At 44.5% G+C, this 20,388-nt stretch overlaps 1 protein-coding gene across 2 annotated transcripts in view; it reads left to right on the top strand.

Moving 5' to 3' along the window:
- Mipep (mitochondrial intermediate peptidase) overlaps positions 1–20,388 on the top strand; it is a 148,049-nt gene that overhangs the window by 60,464 nt on the left and 67,197 nt on the right. For both annotated transcript variants that reach the window (XM_006986327.4, XM_076545140.1), the window contains exons 13-14: positions 1,306–1,510; positions 2,948–3,057. In XM_006986327.4, the coding sequence (XP_006986389.2) occupies positions 1,306–1,510; positions 2,948–3,057 (315 nt within the window). The remainder of the gene's footprint in view (positions 1–1,305; positions 1,511–2,947; positions 3,058–20,388) is intronic.

Here is a 20,388-nt window from a genome sequence, read left to right on the forward strand (position 1 = left end):
GCTTCTTTCCTTTTGCTGCACGCTAGATTTGCACATAGGTCACCTTAAGCATTTTCATGCAACTCACTGGGAAATGCCAAGACTTCAGGTTACCAGTTATAACAGGAAAAAAATGGTGCCTGTCTGCTGTGGGATGTTCTGTATGTCCTGTGGGAGCCCGTTCTCGGGTTCCTCATGGCTTTACCCAGCAGGTCCGCATAGAGGATGATTAGGACCACGGGCCTGAGTGCAGGTGTCTGAGATGGTCTGCACTTGGCTGTGCTGGGGATGGTCTGTATGTCAAGTTGCTCTGATTGGTCAATAAATAAAACACTGATTGGCCTGTGGCTAGGCAGGAAGTATAGGCAGGACTAACAGAGAGGAGAAATAAAAGAACAGGAAGGCAGGAGTCACGGCCAGCCGCCCCGCCAGGCCAAGCAGAAAGTTAGCAAGAAGCCTGCCACGGCCATACAGTTTGTAAGCAAAATAAGTCTCTGTGTTTACTTGGTTGGGTCTGAGCGGCCGTGGGACTGGCGGGTGACAAAGATTTGTCCTGACTGTGGGCAAGACAGGAAAACTCTAGCTACACCTGTCATTTAATAGTGATCCACAGAACAGAAGTGAGCACAGGAGATGGGCTTAGTCTACATTCTGCAGATCAGGCTTATGGAGGTCATTGGTGATTTGGCCAGCAGGAATCAAAAAGAGGACCAGAGGGCAAGTCAGCTGGCTCGGGGTCCCAGCTTTTCCCTCTTTCCTTAGTGAGTGACAGCTGGAGAATTCCCAGCCCTGGCCTCTGACAATCAGCTGGGTTCAAACCCGAGAGGCAGCACATACAGCTAGTGTGTTTGAATGCAACACGTGACATTTTCAAGGCTCAGTTTCAGTTGTCTTTCCTCATGTCATTGTGAAGGAGTGGCAGTCTGTTTGCTCCAGACTCTACTTAGATAGTTCAGGCTTTGGCTACTCAGGAACGAGGAGAGCAGACTGAAAGGCTTTCTGTTGGTTGCCTGACACACAGCAGGGACATGAGTGCCTCTTCCCACTCACTGTTGACACTTGGAGTGTGGGTCTCGGTTCTTCAGTGCCTTTGTTCCCAGCACTGGACACGTCAGGTCAGTGCATGGTTTTGGAGTAGCTGAATGAATTCATTAATACATTTTAGTGGTTTAAAAATTGAAGTTTTAGGGGAAAATGAAGTAAATATACAGGATAAAAACTGAGTAAGTTCTAAGTGCGAACTTACACATTTCTATAGAGTTTTATATCTAGACTTGTTCTTTAGAGTGTCTAACACCCGTGTCTCCGTTTCTCTCCTCCCCAAAGGATTGCCACTTCACCATCCGAGGGGGCAGGCTGAAGGAGGATGGAAGCTACCAGCTCCCGGTCGTTGTTCTCATGCTGAACCTTCCCCACCCTTCCAGGAACGCCCCCACCTTACTAACGCCTGGGATGATGGAAAATCTCTTCCATGAAATGGGACATGCCATGCATTCCATGCTCGGACGAACTCGCTACCAACATGTCACTGGTGAGGGAGGCTTGTTTTGGGGATCTGTGGTGATTTCTAGTGTCTGCCATTGCTTCCTAAGACTTTCATCTCAGAGTTCCTAGGTCCTTTCCTGCTCTTCTTCCTAGATAGGAGGACGTCTCAGCTGTCAATCTTGAAGTTGTCCACATTTATATTTTATGATGTCACAGGGAACTTATATTTGTTTATGTTTGCAAGAATAGGGGTGTGTCTCCTCAGTCCCTGGCACCATTACAAGTGAATTTTTTTTTCATTTAAAATAAAACTCCATGTATTTTATTACAAAACAAAATAAATTATTTCTTTTTTTTTTTTTTTTTGGTTTTTCGAGACAGGGTTTCTCTGTGTAGCTTTGTGCCTTTCCTGGAACTCACTTGGTAGCCCAGGCTGGCCTCGAACTCACAGAGATCCACCTGGCTCTGCCTCCCTAGTGCTGGGATTAAAGGCGTGCGCCACCACCGCCCGGCTTTATTTCTTAAAAGTATGGTGAAGTATTTTTACCTGTACTACTTCTTCACAATATTATAATTCTACTTTATGAATTTTAATGATGCCTAATTACATTCAAGATTTAATTCTTAGCTTTCTTGTCTCTAAGTTGATTTTTGTTTTGTTTTTGTTTTTTTGAGACAAGGTCTCTAGTAACCCAGGCTGGCTTTGAACTCACTGTATAACTCTGACTGGACTTGAGCTCCTCGTCATCTTTCTATCTCCACCTCCCAGGTACTGGGATTGGAGGTGTGCCCCACCACCCCTGGCTCTCCTTCATCTGAAGTCTCCAGCTTACTGCCAGCAGTGGTCAGCATTTGATCACCTAGTAAGGTGTTGCCTCCATTGCTGATTAGCTCACTCTGAACACACAGAACTTGGGCAAGGAAAAGATGTTTGAAAAGAGTGTGGGTGGGTTGACTGGAACAATACAGTGTCAGTAAGAGGTTCTTAGAGGATTTGTTGCCTTAAGGAACTTAGGATTTAAAATATTGATTTTTTTCCTTACCAAGGATTGACTTTGTAACAAAGCAGTATATTGCTTAAATAAAGTCCTTTGAAAACAAATGAAGGCTAAAAGCATTTGGTAATGGAATTCATTGAATTATACAAATGCCTTAATTGTTGTAAGAGGGTTTTAATTTGTATTTCATGTCAAGCCAGTGCATCAGCAGACAAGCTGTGTGCAGAGGGTGTGAGCTGTCGCTGCGGGAGGTGTTTCAGCAGCTGTGCAAATATTGTGTTTTACCTTAATATAAGAAAAATATATAAGATTAGAATAAACTTTCCTGCAAATATGTACAAATATTTTATAGAAGTAAAATATTGATTCAGTGAATTAAAGCTTATCAGAGTTCATCAGAAGTACAAATAGAGGTTTGAAAACTGTACATAATATGAAAGACAAACATGTTGATTTAACTCCTATTTTTCCTCTCCCCATTTTAGGGACCCGGTGCCCAACTGACTTTGCTGAAGTTCCATCTATTCTGATGGAGTACTTTTCAAATGATTACCGAGTAGTCAACCAGTTTGCCAGGCATTATCAGACTGGGCAGGTAGGAACCACTAATAAAGGCTAGTCATTCCCACTCTAGAAGTTCAGAATTCAACATTGAACACTGACACAGTTTCACAAGTAGACAATCGCAGACCTGACCTCATGCAACAGACAGGTCATAGTCAAACCACAATACACAAAACAAAATACCACATCAAGTGGCTGGCCACCGTGTGTATTTGTAAGGTAACAGGTCTGATTAACAGTGAATTCCTGTTAAGAGTGGGCTCCTATTCCTAAGCTGTGTTAGCTGTGTGTGTGCAAATACCCCCAACCTGAAAACACTCAAAATCTGAACTAGTAGTTCTGGTCGCAGGCATTTTGGATAAGGGGTTCTCACCCAGGCTACCATATTGTACATTGGGTTGCCATGATTGGCTTTTTATGGCTTCCTGAATAATGTTGAACATTTTGTGCTTATTTCTTTTGGTCTCGCAGACACCACCCCTCAAGCTGTCAAATCTTATAATTCCCAGCACATGGTCATGTACAGAAAAACAGCTGCCCTTTATCTGATGCCAGATAATCGACTCTCATTGTTCCTGTCTTCATTGTCAAAGGAAGGCACTATGTCCCTACTTTTCCCTGCTGTGTACTGGTTGAGCATTCAAGCTTGTCTCACTGCAAAGAGCTTTGCTTCTGGACATTTGTTCTCTTTGCTTGAATTGTTTTCTTAGCAACTTTATTATCTGAATGATGTGAAGTTTGAAAATTCCTTAATTCAAGTTTTTTTCTGTGTGTGTATTTTGTGTGTATGTGTGTATGTGCATTGCAGTTTTAAACACTTCCAAATTAACATGAGAGTGATAGTACAAAATAGTTCCTGTGAGTGTAACTGATGGTATGTTGCCCTTTAATGGCCCAAATGTGTGTTTTTGTTTTGTTTTGTTGTTGTTGTTGTTGTCCTGTGGTACTGGGGATCTAGCCCACAGCATTGCATCTGTTAGCTGCATGATCAGCTACTAAGTGACATCCCTACCCAACTGTCCCGTGCTCATTGGAAAATACACTCTTGCCCTCTGAACATTTCCCATCATAGTGTACCCTGCTTTACATTACTATTTGCATCTCTTGGCTCTAGACTTTTGCCTAGTGCAGGAGTGGGAGAAAAGTGAAACTTGAAGGAATTCATTGAATTAGGAGAAAACAAAGGACTGACCCCACCTTTGTTTCGGTCTCTTTCTGACTGTCTCCAAATGTGGAATGTGGCTTGCTTGTCCTTTGAGGGCTTGATTCTATTTTCATCAATTCTAGAATAGTAGATGTGTTCCTAGGTGGCTAATCTGAGTGAATCTTCATTATAATCTAGTTTAGTTATTAAAATAGCAAAATTAAATGAACTATTGTGAAGAGTTGTTTGGGGATTATGTAGGCATGGTCAGTGGTGTGGCAGCACATACCCCTGCAAAAAGTAGTGCAGCCATCCATAGCTGCATCTTGGCGTTTGGGAGGGATAGGAATTTTGTAATTGCTTTCTGCATGAGGCCAATGGAGTAGAGCCATATGCCCCATACCCAGGATGGCCTGGAAAAGCCCGCTCAGGCTGCCGGCTGCCTAAGGGTGCAAGGAGTAGCTAGAAGAGGGTAGAGAATACATGAGGTCTTGGAAAAGGCTGTAGGAAGTAGGCTCTCCACCAGCTCTCAGTAGCCCTGTCTATTTGGTTAAAGCATACTGGCACTTACTGAGGCATGCTAAGGATATGAAGTCCCCAGCCCAAAAGTTCCTGTTGAGTTATGCTTCATGCCAGTCTCCATGTCTCACAGTTACAAGCAAAAGTCAGGCGTTATCCCAAGGCTTATGTCTTCAGTTCCCAAGGCCAAGACAAGGTGGGCCATTTTGGCTAGAAGGAAAAGCCACCCAAAGACCTGGAAAGTCCTTTCCTGGGAGTAGCAGGAATGGGCAGAGAATGGGGGAGAAGGGGAAGAGAGGAGTAGTCAGGGAGAGACCTGTGGTGAAAGGCTCTGTAAGCAGAAGGAACAGTAAGGGAGGAAGTAATGAAAGGGTCTTAGGAGGGGAATGACATGAACAAATCATTATTTTCAAGTGTCCCTGGCATCCAGAGGAGACAGGTGGGAATGATTGGGCCAGAGTCTAAGGGCAACACTTGACTTAGTGAGCTGTACAGAGTCCTGAGGAACAGGCTGGGAATATTGCATTTCTGAGGGCGTTTTGTATGAGCTGCCCGTGAGCAGCCCCAGCTCATCTGTCTCCCCACTGGCCTGCCTGTGCTTGTCTGAAAGCTGCTCCGGTGTGTGCATGCTCTTCACATACACCTCAGCCCAGTGCACTCCCTGCAGAGAGTTTCCCGGACACTGTTGGCACTGGACTTTGCTGCCTCCCTTCCTGGGTGCTTGCTGCTCCTGGCCACTGACTTCTCTACAGCTCTGTTCCTCTTGCTGGCTTCCCCAGATGCCACCTTTGAACTGTGGCCATGTTCAGTCCTTAGCAGTGAGGGCTTTAAGTCTATCGGCAGGTGATGAGGGTGACTCTGACCCCTGCTTGCCAGCTTAGGGGTGGCCATGTGGAGTAGGGCAGTCTTGTGGTATTTGCTAGGAAGATAAGCCCTCAAAAGTCCTGGAAAGTCCTCACAAGGGTTTGTGAAGGACTTAGGGGAGTAGCAGGAATGGCTGGAGAATAGGGGAGAAGGGGGTAGCAGAATGGCCAGAGAATAGGGGAGAAGAGGGTAGCAGGGATGTCCAGAGAATAGGGGAGAAGTGGGTAGCAGAATGGCCAGAGAATAGGGGAGAAGGGGGTAGCAGAATGGCCAGAGAATAGGGGAGAAGAGGGTAGCAGAATGGCCAGAGAATAGGGGAGAAGAGGGTAGCAGGGATGGAGAATAGGGGAGAAGCGGGTAGCAGAATGGCCAGAGAATAGGGGAGAAGAGGGTAGGAGGGATGTCCAGAGAATAGGGGAGAAGGGGGTAGCAGAATGGCCAGAGAATAGGGGAGAAGTGGGTAGCAGAATGGCCAGAGAATAGGGGAGAAGAGGGTAGGAGGGATGGAGAATAGGGGAGAAGGGGGTAGCAGGGATGGAGAATAGGGGAGAAGAGGGTAGGAGGGATGGAGAATAGGGGAGAAGAGGGTAGCAGGGATGGAGAATAGGGGAGAAGGGGGTAGCAGGGATGTCCAGAGAATAGGGGAGAAGGGGGTAGCAGGGATGGATGGAGAATGGGGAGAAGGGGGAGAGAGGAACTAGTCATGGAGACTACTTTAGATAGTTGGGGGTGGGGTCAAAGGTAGACATTTCATGTCAGAGAATTCTGTAAGGCTCAGTTTGAAAGAGAAGTTGCCAGGTTCTTATTTGGATGTATTAGTGGATGACATTGTTGTCCAAAAGGCAATAGCAATACAAACTTAAAATCTAGAAGTTAAATGGGCCCTTCTAGTATTTGGGATCAATGGCAAAATGATGACTGTAGGAAGGGAAATTAGTAGTCACCAGTGGAAGGGAAAGCAGGGGATACTTTAAGGAAGCAATTCAGGGACACAGGACTGAGGACAAGGGTCCCCAAGAGTAGCTGTAGAAGGACATGAAGCTTTCATAGTCACAGTGTTTTTTTGTGGCTTGTGTGTGTGTGTGTGTGTGTGTGTGTGTGTGTGTGTGTGTGTGTGTGTGTGTGTGTGTGTTAAATCTTGGGTTCAAATTCATGATTGGTACGAATGTCAATTTTAAAAGGTGAGCATCCCTGTAAAGAACCGGCAGAGAAATGGAGAGGTGCCACTGCACAGAGGATGGGGGAATATTCAGTAAAGGAGAGGGGTTCCTTCAGGAAGAAGAGCCCTTTCAGAAGCTAAGCATGCTGTAATTCCAGCACTTGGGAGGTAGAGTCAGGGATATTGGGAGTTTCAAGGCCAGCCTGGAGACCCTATCTCAGAAAAAAAAAAAAGTCCCCTTGAAAAATATAGTTGCAAAAAACCAGCAGTAGACCCCAAATGCATGCCAAGATAGACATGCCTCAGGGAAGCATTAAGCTGCTTTGGATTAATTTCACACTCAGACTCAGAAGTCATGTCCAGTGCCCTTCAGGACTTGCAGACACAGTCTAAGGAATTTAAAATAATTTTATGATTTCATGGAGAACACAGAGCATGCCCACAGGCAAGAGACATAAATAAACGTTCTAAGATCCTCAGAGGGCTCGCCTCTTCTTGTTCTAATTAAGACATCCCGTGGTTTGATTTCCCACCTCCCTTTATTTTAAGGGCAGTTCTAGCCTTAAGAATTCAGTTAATTACTAAATCCAAGTCTTTATAAATAAATGGCAGATGAGCCCAGGGCAGTGTCTTCATGGTTAATTTCCTGTCCAGTTGCTTTCAGGGAAGGAAATATACCCCTCCTATGAAGTATATTCTAGAAAGCTTACAGAGTCCATGATAATCTGTCAGGAACCTCCTAACTGTGGCTAGATGAGAGTGCAGCCAGTGAGTTCTTTAAGTTGGAAGAGTTAGAAGTTGGCTTTTGTGACTCACAGGGGCTGTGCACAGGTCAGGTGACGAACACTGGAGATGTTCATTTGACAGTGTCCCCACGAATTCATCGCCTTGTGGACCACACTGGGACCTGTGGTACTGGAAGCCTGTATGTCCTATGTCCCTCTCCTCTCTGCTTATTGGTTCCAGCCTTTGGAACTTCACACTTGCTCTGAGAGAGTATAAATCATCTAGAGGTAGCCATGCTTCTGCAGGCTGCTCTTTACCTTCTGTAAACCTTTCTAATAGGCAACATCCCTGCTTCTGAAAACTGCAGTCTTTGTTGTTTACCCATTTGTATTTAATAGCACATTGTGTCTCCCTAATCCCAAACCCATCATAAAATCACAGGCAGACTTCATAATTACTAGGTTCTTAGAATCAAGAAGATAGTCTTAGCTTCTACTCCCAACATTAAAAATGTTAAGCATCTCCAGGCTTGATTCCTGACCTCTGACCTCCTCCCGAAATACCTTCCTAGGAGTGAGGTGTGCCCAGAGCTTTCTTTTTCTTTCTCTCACTGACCTTGGATACTGATTCCTAAGAGGAATGATCACTCTGTACCATTTTAGGGGTTGTAATCTTTTCACATCAGGCTTTAGGTAAAATTTTAAAATTGAGCCCAAAGGTAGTGGTTAGGGTTATGGTTTCCTTTGTTCTGAGGTTCTGTCCCCATTCTACTTTTTCAGAATAGATTTTTAACCAGGACTCTTAGCTGAATTGAAGTGGCCAAGCTCCTAAGTAGACCAGATAGCTGCTGTAAACTCTGCCCGTGTGTAATAGTAACCTTCCCTGTTTCCAGAATTTTAGTTTGCAGCTTATATTAGCATTGGCATTCAAACTGCCTTGCTCGGAGCAGGGCGGTTCCCCCTTCCTCCAGTCACCTGTCACCTAATTGACAGTCAGTGCAGTGTGCTCTGTCTTACCTGTAAGTTGTCCTGGTAGCATTTCCACATGCTCTCTGATACTATAGCTTTATAATAAGCTCAATACCATAGGACCAGTTCTCCTCAATTTGTTCCTCAAAAATTTTGTCTATTCTTGGGCCCTTGTGTGTTTTCCTAGACATTGTAGAATCAAGTTACCTGTTTTTTTTGTTTTGTTTTGTTTTGAAAAGTATAAGAATTCAGTATTTCTATGTGTGCACCAGTATATCGGTGGATATGGTGTATCTGTGCCATATACCAGTGTCAGGATTGAGTCTTCAAATTCATGACTATGGCATAGCCCTCCATTTATCAGATCTCTTAAAAGTCTTGGAATAAAGTTTTCATGTTTTTTTCCCTAAGGTCTTGGTCAACTTTTGCCAGACTTAGTTCTGCTGTGAGTATTCTTAGCAACTTTACAAAAGTGTCACTGGTTGTGATAACCTGCCTGTAGACTTTGAAAGGCCTCTGTGGTAGTTTGACTGTAATTGGCCCCCATAATTTCATAGGGAGTGGCACTGTTAGGAGATATGGCTTTGTTGGAGTGGGTATGGCCTTGTTGGAGGAAGTGTGTAACTGTGGGGGCGGGCTTGAGGTTTCTATGCTCAGGATACCGCCTAGTCTATCAGTCCACTTCCTGTTGCCTGCAAGTAGGACTCTCAGCTACTACTACAGTTGCTGTGGAATGTTCTCTATGCTGTGTATGCTGTGAATGTATTGCTGTGATTGGTTAATAAATAAAGTGCTGATTGGCCAGTAGCCAGGCAGGAAGGATAGGGTAGGCGGGACAAGGAGGAGGAGAATTCTGGGAAGTGGAAGGCTGAGGCAGAGAGACGCTGCCAGCCGCCCCTATGAAAAGCAAGATGTAAGATACTGGTAAGCCACAAGCCATGTGGCAGCTTATAGATGAATAGAAATGGGTTATTTAAGATATAAGAACAGCTAGCTAGAAGCCTGCCATGGCCATACAGTTTATAAATAATATAAGTCTGTGTGTTTGCTCAGTTGGGTCTGAGTGGCTGTGGGACTGGCGGGTGAGAGAGATTTGTCCTGACTGTGGGCCAGGCAGGACCAGAAAAACTCTAGCTACATACAGTGCCACGTCTGTCTGCACACTGCCATGCTCCCTGCCATGATGTTAATGGACTGAACCTCTAAAACTGTAAGTTAGCCACCCTCAAATGTTTTTCTTACAAGAGTTGCCATGGTCGTGATGTCTCTTCACAGCAATAGAAACCCTAACTAAGAAAGCCTCATCATCAGTTACTTCTGCTGAGAGTGTGTTTTGTTTTCTTTCCAGTCCACATATCTCGTTTCTTTTTCTTGCCTCATTCCATTTTTTGAGTAAAAGCTGTATATGAATATGACTTGCCTTGATCCTGTGTGTGAGTGCCTGTGTGTCTGTGTCTGTGTGTGTTTAATAAAGCTATAATCATCTGTTTCATAAGGCTTTGTCAAAGTTCATCTCTAACGCCCTTTGTGACTTACTTTCTCTGTGGGAAGATTGTAGAGAGTGATTTGATTCTTCAGTAGTCACTGAGCTCCTTGGACTGGATGTCTTCTTAGTAAGCTTCGCTAAGTTGTAATTTTCGAGAAATTTAACCCAAGTTCTTAAGTTTATTGGCATAGTTATTTATAGTATTCTTTTATCTTTCATTTTCAGCTTCATCTGTAATTATATCCCTTTTCACATACTTAGTATTATTTTTCTCCCTTTTTTCCTTTATTACTCTTGGCAGGTGTCTGTCTTATTAGTGTTTCAAAGAGCAAATGCTGAGTCTTCTCTGTTTGGTTTGAGTTCACTGATTACTTTTTGCTTTGTTGTTATTCTTTCTTCTCTTCCTTTCTTGTTCTATCAACTTCCCTGATTTCTTTTCATTTTCTTCTTCTTCTCCTTTTTTTTTTTTTTTTGGGTTTTTTGAGACAGGGTTTCTCTGTGTAGCTTTGCGCCTTTCCTGGGACTCACTTGGTAGTCCAGGCTGGCCTCGAACTCATAGAGATCCGCCTGCCTCTGCCTCTTGAGTGCTGGGATTAAAGGCGTGCACCACCACCGCCCGGCCGTCTTTTTTTTAATAGGATCTCATTACATAGCCTTGGTTAGCCTTTAGACTCACTATGTATGCCAGGCTGGCCTTGAACTCATTGAGATCAACCTGTCTCTGCCTCCCAAGTGCTGGAATTAAAGGCGTGTGCCATCATGCTCAGCTTCCCTGATTTCCTAAGATGATATTTAGCTAATTGTTTAGACATTTATTTGAATGCTCTCTGCTTAAAATTTCATAATGTGGAGCATGGTCAAGGTCTTTCTAAGATGCCCCAGATGTGATCATCTTGCTGGTCTCTACTTTCTTTAGGCTCCTTAAAGTTGCATAATCATCATCCTATGATTCATATTTAGACTAATGCCTTTAATGCTGCCCATTCCTGACACGAAAGAAGGACAGTCCTACAATTTTTTCCCCTTTGGGACTGTAACCATGTCTGACATTGAGGAGGAGAAATCATGACTGAATAAGCGCTGGGAGTCAGTTCTAGCAAAGCTATGTGCTTTAGGTGCATAGAGGGTACCCTGTACTGCTGGAGAGCTGTGGGGACCCTTTCACCCAAGGCGCCTGACTAGGCCTCAGAGATTGAGGTTGCAGAAATTTAAATTGAAGCTATTGGCTTCACATAAACACATGAATGATTATGGGATGGATACATTAATTAAATATTAGAACGGGACTTTGTGTTGGATGCCTGGCAAAGCCATGGGCATTTGGGCTGGGTAGTCACCACCAGCACAAGATGCATAGCTCCTAAGTTTATAGTCAGCTTTAGTGTTTTTGTCATTGAGTCATTGAAAGCTGGTCTCAATTATCAGAAAGAAGCATAAACATTTTTATTTTTAAATAAAAAATGATAACCATAGAAAAATTCAAGTTGAATGACCATAATAAGCAAATGAAGTGACTATAGTTATTGGCATGGTACCTTTTAATTGTTAAAATAACATGTCTACCATGTTCCTATTTATCAATGGCAAAAACTGGAGTGGGGGAATCCCTCCTCATTTTTATTTGTTTGTTTGTTTATTGTCTATTTCAAAGCTGATCCTTGAATTTGAAACTTACTAGCACAGTGCTGCTAGTACAGCATCCTGGTGGGATGCTTCTGCAGGCATTGCACATTGGTTACCGTCTCCTACATGCTTCCCTGTACAGCTGCTTTTCTCCTCCTGGGAAATCACCTGCATTCATGTCTCTCTCCACTGCTTGTACAGCATTCTGGTGGGATGCTTCTGCAGGCATTGCACATTGGATACTGTCTCCTACATGCTTCCCTGTACAGCTGCTTTTCTCCTCCTGGGGAAGATCACCTGCATTCATGTCTCTCTCCACTGCTTGTACAGCATTCTGGTGGGATGCTTCTGCAGGCATTGCACATTGGTTACCGTCTCCTACATGCTTCCCTGTACAGCTGCTTTTCTCCTCCTAGGGAAGATCACCTGCGTGCATGTTTCTCTCCACTGCTTGGTAGGCTGCCTTGGACACTGTGATAAAGCACAGTTGAGGACAGAGCTTGGGGTCTCCCTGCTCTGTCTTTGCTCAGCCTTTTTTACTGTCTTCTCCTAAGACACGATCTTCATTCACTCAACACAGGGGAAACCTACTGGGAAACAGGGTAGCATCAGACCTGGGGAGTTTTAGAGAGAGTACCTGTGTGCTTTTTCCTAATAGACTCTGAAGGATAAAGTTTAGCCATGTATATTCTGAAACTACATTCAGGGTAGTCTGTCAGGACTGACAGATGGAAAAAATCCTTTCTGAAACTAAGCTGCTTTGGTAAGGATATTGCTAGAATGACTGTTTTGTTTAAATGAAACACCTCCATCAGAAGAATATTTATACTAATGTTACCGAAAATTGCAGAATGGAAACTCGCCTGTGTACTGTGTAGACAAGTTTTTGGGAGGGCAGTGTGGGCCCTCTGTGGCGTTACTTGGTAGTTGACAGCATGAGCCACTCACCTGGGAGCTAGCTGTGTGGTGTGGACTCAGCTCCGAAGGGGCCGGCAGGGAGCTCTGGACACCTGTGGTATGACAAGGGCAGGGCACAGCCCTTTCCTCAGTGCACCTGGGTGCCCTTGCTGAGTTCCCTGGTGCCCTTGTTTCTTTAAGGAGGTTTCTGTACTAGAGCATTTTCTTCTCTTGGTAGAAGTGCACATTTAATTGCTTTAATCATTTCCAAGTCAATGCTTTGAATCACTTGTGTTTTCAAAATGTGGATAAGGCTGAGGGAAAGGGCCTTAAGTCCTCTTGGAGCATAGGCATACCCCTGCAGCAAGTCTTTGTTCCTGAGCCAGGATGACAGGGAATCTTCAGCAGAGGGACTTGAGTGAACCTGCTGATGAGCTGGACCTGCTCTGGCTGCCTTTTCTTCCACCATGGAGCAGTGGCCAGACAGGATGCCTGAAAGTCAGTGGGCCCCAGGCTAACGCCAGGAACAGAGAGCTCCCTGGATTCTACCATTGCACAGTTGAAAGGATGGATGAAAGGTTAAGTCACACTTCACATTTTTAAAAATGAGGTTTCCAGAATTTTATACATGCATGTAATGCATTTTGATCATATTCACAAGTGCCCTTCTCTCCCAACTCTTCCAAGTCTACCGTCCACTATCTAATGCACTTTTCCAAATGACACATGTAAGGCCCTTTAGGAAGAGTACACAATGTGCTGTTTATGGAACACTTAGAATTGAAATTCTTAGATTTAGTGTGTGCATGTATGTGTACATGCTTATGTAGAGGTCAGAGGTCAACCTGCAAGAGTGAGTTCTCTCCTTCCACTGTGGGTCCCAGGGGTCAAGTTCAGGTTATCAGATTCAGCAGTAGGTGCTTCTATCTGCATAGCCATCTCACTGGCCCCTAGGATTTAACTTCTTACTACATTTGTCTTTTCTTTTGGTTTTCCAAAAAGAGTGGAAAATATACTCCTTATCTCAGATAAAATATATGCCATGTAGAAATTTATAGTTGTTGATCTGGAATGTTGGAATTACATGTTTTGAAGATCAGAATTTTCTGGGTGGTTAGAAATTAAAATGCTTTAAATACTGTAGACTTTTTAGTTTTAAAACAAACTTTGTGAGTGCTGGCCAAATGCACTTTACTTAAGCACATTCCTGTATCCACACGTCCATGAAGTGTGGTGAGTATTTTAAGAAGATAATCAATTCACAGCTCTCACTCTGTCCAGGTCAAGTTTTGCTCTCAGACCTGTTTGTGTGACTTGATGAGCTTCGGTCTTCAGGCCTTGCTGGAGTCTTCCAGGAACGGTCTGGTCTATTCATGGTGCCTCTGGGAGTTCAGCTTTCTAGACTGCTGGCTTGCTTAGAGCTCAGTTTATTGTGAAAAGTGTGGGAATGGAGAGAAATGTGTCTTTATGTGCCATCTTCAATTCTGGCCTCATTTGATTTTCCTGCTGACATTTTTCCATACTCTCACCTTGCCATCCATTAATTATATGATAATTGTGTATTTGAATGCATAATTATAATCACTGTGTTTTGTATTACTACTTCTAACACTTTTGGGGAGAACTTGTTGGGACATTAATTTGAAAAAATAAAAACAAACTTTGTATGGGAATGGCCTTGTCATTGAGTCGCAGGATGCTTTGATTGTGGGGTTGGATTTTGAAATGGCACAGCTGCCACCCTCTCCACATCTTCACCGCCATGTGATCCAGATGGCAGGATTATGGTTTTTTTTTTTTTATCTGATATTTTAAAGAAAAAAAAGGTACAGTCTCAGTAAGGCAAACTTTGTTCAGAGGGTCCAACTGCAATAGAATTTTACAGTAGGAGAGAGATTCTGCTCATCTCCCCTCCAGATACAGGAGGACATGGGTTTGAGTATGGTAGAGGGCTAGGTCAGGGACTTTGGTGGATAAAACATTGGGAAGCAGGAAATAATCAGACCTACAGAATGTTTGGTGAAGATGGACTTTGATGGCCAGGCGCCACTTGGTAGATGGTGCTGATGAGGGAGTCTTAAAGATCCAGTCTTAAGGATGGGGACTCTGGCTAGATTGTCTGCTGTGATTTGGAAATGGATTGTGTCCCAAATGTATATTTGCTGGAAGGTTGGTCCCCAGTGTAGCAGTGTTGGGGTAATGCTACCACCCTAGAAAAAATGACTACAGTTCCTGAGGATCCTGATTAATTCCTGTGGCAGGTTGTTAGAAGTGAACAGGCCTCTGTCCTGTGTCTGCATGTGATCTCCTCTGCCTGTGTCTCCATGTGATCTCCTCTGCCTGTGTCTCCATGTGATCTCCTCTTTCTGTGTCTCCATGTGATCTCCTCTGCCTGTGTCTGCATGTGATCTCCTCTGCCTGTGTCTCCATGTGATCTCCTCTGCTTGTGTCTGCATGTGATCTCCTCTGCTTGTGTCTGCATGTGATCTCCTCTTTCTGTGTCTCCATGTGATCTCCTCTTTCTGTGTCTCCATGTGATCTCCTCTGCTTGTGTCTGCATGTGATCTCCTCTGCCTGTGTCTGCATGTGATCTCCTCTTTCTGTGTCTCCATGTGATCTCCTCTGCCTGTGTCTCCATGTGATCTCCTCTGCCTGTGTCTCCATGTGATCTCCTCTTTCTGTGTCTGCATGTGATCTCCTCTTTCTGTGTCTGCATGTGATCTCCTCTGCCTGTGTCTCCATGTGATCTCCTCTGCCTGTGTCTGCATGTGATCTCCTCTTTCTGTGTCTCCATGTGATCTCCTCTGCCTGTGTCTCCATGTGATCTCCTCTTTCTGTGTCTCCATGTGATCTCCTCTGCTTGTGTCTGCATGTGATCTCCTCTTTCTGTGTCTCCATGTGATCTCCTCTGCCCGTGTCTCCATGTGATCTCCTCTGCCTGTGTCTGCATGTGATCTCCTCTGCCTGTGTCTCCATGTGATCTCCTCTTTCTGTGTCTCCATGTGATCTCCTCTGCCTGTGTCTCCATGTGATCTCCTCTGCCTGTGTCTCCATGTGATCTCCTCTTTCTGTGTCTGCATGTGATCTCCTCTTTCTGTGTCTGCATGTGATCTCCTCTTTCTGTGTCTCCATGTGATCTCCTCTTTCTGTGTCTCCATGTGATCTCCTCTGCCTGTGTCTCCATGTGATCTCCTCTTTCTGTGTCTGCATGTGATCTCCTCTTTCTGTGTCTGCATGTGATCTCCTCTGCCTGTGTCTCCCTGTGATCTCCTCTTTCTGTGTCTCCATGTGATCTCCTCTGCCTGTGTCTGCATGTGATCTCCTCTGCCTGTGTCTCCATGTGATCTCCTCTGCTTGTGTCTGCATGTGATCTCCTCTGCTTGTGTCTGCATGTGATCTCCTCTGCTTGTGTCTGCATGTGATCTCCTCTGCCTGTGTCTCCATGTGATCTCCTTCTGTGTCTGCATGTGATCTCCTCTTTCTGTGTCTGCATGTGATCTCCTCTGCCTGTGTCTCCATGTGATCTTCTTCTGTGTCTCCATGTGATCTCCTCTGCCTGTGTCTCCATGTGATCTCCTCTTTCTGTGTCTCCCTGTGATCTCCTCTGCCTGTGTCTCCATGTGATCTCCTCTGCCTGTGTCTGCATGTGATCTCCTCTGCCTGTGTCTGCATGTGATCTCCTCTTTCTGTGTCTGCATGTGATCTCCTCTGCCTGTGTCTGCATGTGATCTCCTCTTTCTGTGTCTCCATGTGATCTCCTCTGCCTGTGTCTCCATGTGATCTCCTCTGCCTGTGTCTGCATGTGATCTCCTCTTTCTGTGTCTGCATGTGATCTCCTCTGCCTGTGTCTCCATGTGATCTCCTCTTTCTGTGTCTCCATGTGATCTCCTCTGCTTGTGTCTGCATGTGATCTCCTCTGCCTGTGTCTCCATGTGATCTCCTCTTTCTGTGTCTGCATGTGATCTCCTCTGCTTGTGTCTGCATGTGATCTCCTCTGCCCGTGTCTCCATGTGATCTCCTCTTTCTGTGTCTGCATGTGATCTCCTCTTTCTGTGTCTCCATGTGATCTCTGCTTGTGTCTCCATGTGATCTCCTCTGCCTGTGTCTCCATGTGATCTCCTCTTTCTGTGTCTGCATGTGATCTCCTCTGCCTGTGTCTCCATGTGATCTCCTCTGCCTGTGTCTGCATGTGATCTCCTCTTTCTGTGTCTGCATGTGATCTCCTCTGCCTGTGTCTCCATGTGATCTCCTCTGCCTGTGTCTGCATGTGATCTCCTCTTTCTGTGTCTCCATGTGATCTCCTCTGCCTGTGTCTCCATGTGATCTCCTCTTTCTGTGTCTCCATGTGATCTCCTCTGCCTGTGTCTCCATGTGATCTCCTCTGCCTGTGTCTCCCATGTGATCTCCTCTGCCTGTGTCTCCATGTGATCTCCTCTGCCTGTGTCTCCCTGTGATCTCCTCTGCCTGTGTCTCCATGTGATCTCCTCTTTCTGTGTCTCCATGTGATCTCCTCTGCCCGTGTCTCCATGTGATCTCCTCTGCCTGTGTCTCCATGTGATCTCCTCTTTCTGTGTCTGCATGTGATCTCCTCTGCCTGTGTCTCCATGTGATCTCTGTACATGTTCCCACCCTCTTTCACCATCTGCCAGGAGACTCTCACTGTTAGGACCATCTATTCTTGGACGCTAGTTTCTAAAAGTGTGACCCAAATAAATTCTTTGTTTATAAAACACCCAGCCTCAGAGACCTTTTTGTTGCAACAGAAAACAGTAGCACATTGATTAAGCAGGATTCTTCTAAAAGTGGACAGTGCCTAATTAACATGGAAACTTACATTCAGACAGAGCTTGAGCTGAGAAGAGAGAACCCTTGTCTTCCCCTAGCTAACCACAGTAGTACCTTATACTACCAGTTGATTGGATGAATGGGTGAAAAGTTGGCTGGTACCTTTAGCATACTTCTATTTTTTGCATTTTATCATTTTATTTTTCCTTGAAGTTTTAAAAACGTTTGTCATCTAATGCTCACTCATTTATTGTCCATTGGCTGCTAATCAAACAGGTGCAGAAGTTCACAAATGTGCTTGCAGGGATGAAGTTTGCGTGTGAGAATCGTTGTGATTAGTGCAGTTGACTTAAAGGCCAGATGCTTACTTTCTACAGGAAATTGGGGTTAAGCCCCATGCTTGATCCTTGAGCCTGAGGGAACTGAAATAATAAAAACTGTCTGTTTGGTTTTTCAGTAGTATTTTTTTAATATCAAGATGGGCTAGAGTGTAAGTTCCTGGAGAACTGAGAGCTGTCTTTTCTTCTTGACCGGACAACTGTACCAGTCAGAGGAAGGGCAGACTGTCAGCAGATACTTGTCCAGTGAACTATCTCTAGGCCAAAGCCACGAGTCTGGGTTGTGGTTCTGACGCACACCCTGTCTTATTATACATGCTGAGGCATTGCAGGAGTCTACATGCGTGCCTTTAATAATTGGGTCTGCTGATTCTTTCTCAGGCTTTGCTGCTTTCCTGTCAAGAATGCCTTTTTTATAACACTGACCCACTGGGTGTGTCCTATCCTCCAACCACATAGAAAGCTCAGTGGGTTCCCTGCCAGCATTGCTGCAGGAAGAGGCAGCTAACATTCCAGCTCTTCCTGAGCCAAGGGACCTTGTAGTGTCTGAGTTTAAGGATGCAGACCAGCCTACCATGGAGAGCACAGGTGACAGTGCTCTGTCATTTTCTACCTGAGAGGAAAGCCAGGTGTGAAATTGTGTGTGTGTGTGTGTGTGTGTGTGTGTGTGTGTGTGTGTGTGTGTGTGTGTATGAGTATGTATGAGTGAAGTTATCGTAAAAGGGATAATTTCCCCTGATTTCATTCTCAGCAAGTTCATTATTGGTATATAGAAAACCTGCTGACACTTGCCCCTACACACGCACCGTGGTGTATGCATGTGGCCTTCCTCCCTACTTGGTGTGTGCATGTGACCTCCCTCTCTTCCTCTGGTTTGTGCATGTAGTGTCTCTCTGTGTGCAAATGCACATGTATGTGGGTGTATAGGTGTGTGGAGGACAGACGTTGTATGGTGTGTTCCATTGTTCTCTACCTTATTTTTTGAGATAGAGTCATCACTGAACTCACTGATTGGCTAAACTGGGATTTCGGTGTGTGCTGCCAAACCCAGCTTTACACATGAATGCTGTAGGTCTGAATTCAGTGTTTGGGTGGGAGCTCCACCTCAATCCCTGGTACCCTGGCATCCCCATACCCAATGAGTCTGGAATGTTCTGGTAGAAGATCCGCCTCAACTCCCCTCCCCTATCTCTTTCCCTAACCCCGCCCCTTCAAAGCCCACCAAACACAGCTCCTCCCCCAGAGAGGCTCAGAAAAGAGACATGTGGTTCTTCCAGTCTCTCATCCTGGTCTCCTCTCTGAAGGGCTTAAACTTGGGCTTTTCCAATTCGGTCTGATTCGGTTTGCTGCGTTAGTGGAGAGGCCTTCAGGGTGCAAAAAAATTATCACTCAGGTTTTCATGTTTGAGAGGCAAGCAATTTACGCGCTCGGACATGTGCCCAACATGGAAGCTGCTGATTCCTATGTGTTGATTTTGTATCCTGCTGTATGGCTGAAAGTGAAGTCTTAAGAGTTTCCTGATGGACCCTTGAGGGTCTTTAAGGATAGGAACATAGCCAGGCGGTGGTGGCGCACACCTTTAATCCCAGCACTCGGGAGGCAGAGGCAGGTGAATCTCTGTGAGTTCAAGGCCAGCCTAGTCTACAAAGCGAGTTCTAGGACAGCCAGGACAGTTACCCAGAGAAACCCTGTCTCAAAAAAATCAAAAGAAAAAATAAAAATAAAAGGATAGGAGCGTGTCATTTGCAAATAGGGATGATTTGATACCTTCCTTTCCTATTTTCTTCCTCTTGTCCTATGTTCTAAGACTTTGATCATTATTCCAAGTAAGAACAGTGAGAGTTGCGTTCCTTTATCTCCTGATTGTAGCTCCAATGCTTTTCAGTTTTCTCATTTAGTGTGTTTGCAACAGATTGAGATGTGTTACTTCTATTCCTAGGTTCCTTAGAGCTTTTATTGTGAAGGAATATAAAATTTTGTCAAAGGCCTTTTTTGCATCTGTTTGAGATGATTATGTGATTTCTCTCTTTACTTGTGATTTGCACATATAGAGCTAGCCTTCCATCCATAAATGAAACAAACTGGCCATGGTGTGTGATCTTCTTAATGTACTCGTAAATTCAGTTTTCAGATATCTTACTGGGAATTTTTCTGTCTATGTTCACTGGTAGAATTGGTCTATGCATTGTCCTTTAGTCTCTGTTTCACTAATTTCTTATCTTCATGGTTTGGTGCTACCCACTACCTTTGAGTTTGACTTGTTCTTCTTTTTCTAAGACCTTGGCATGCATGATTAGGACATTTGAAATCTTTCTGACTCTCTGTGTGTGTGTGTGTGTGTGTGTGTGTGTGTGTGTGTGTGTGTGTGTGTGTGTGTGTGTTTTAAGTGAGTGCTCACCGATGTGAACTTTCCTTTTAGAAATGACTTAGTTGTATCCCAAAGCTTCTGGTAAGTTATGTTCATTTTCGCTTGTCAGTAGGCACTGTGTAATTTCTTTAGTAACACGGTCATCATTCAGGAGTGTACTGTTTGGACTTACTCCTCAGGTACTTATGTGGGTTTTAGTTTTTTGTTATTGAGTTCTGGTTTTATTCCACTATGCTCTGAAAAGATACATGAAATTGTTTTGATTCTTTTATATTGCTGAGACTTAATTTCTGGTTTAAATTGTGGATTGTTTTAGAGGGAGTTCAATGGGTTGCTAAGTATTGCCTTTACATCTGTGGGTGGAATATTCTATAGGTAAAAATGAATTCCATTTGACTCTACTGCTTCAACTGTGACTTTTCAGTCACATGGCCTGGGTGAAGATATGGGTGTGCATTGAAGTCACCTCCAGTTGTAGTACCAGG

The sequence above is a fragment of the Peromyscus maniculatus genome, chromosome 9 (genome assembly GCF_049852395.1).
Source record: "Peromyscus maniculatus bairdii isolate BWxNUB_F1_BW_parent chromosome 9, HU_Pman_BW_mat_3.1, whole genome shotgun sequence".
Classification (NCBI taxonomy): domain Eukaryota; kingdom Metazoa; phylum Chordata; class Mammalia; order Rodentia; family Cricetidae; genus Peromyscus; species Peromyscus maniculatus.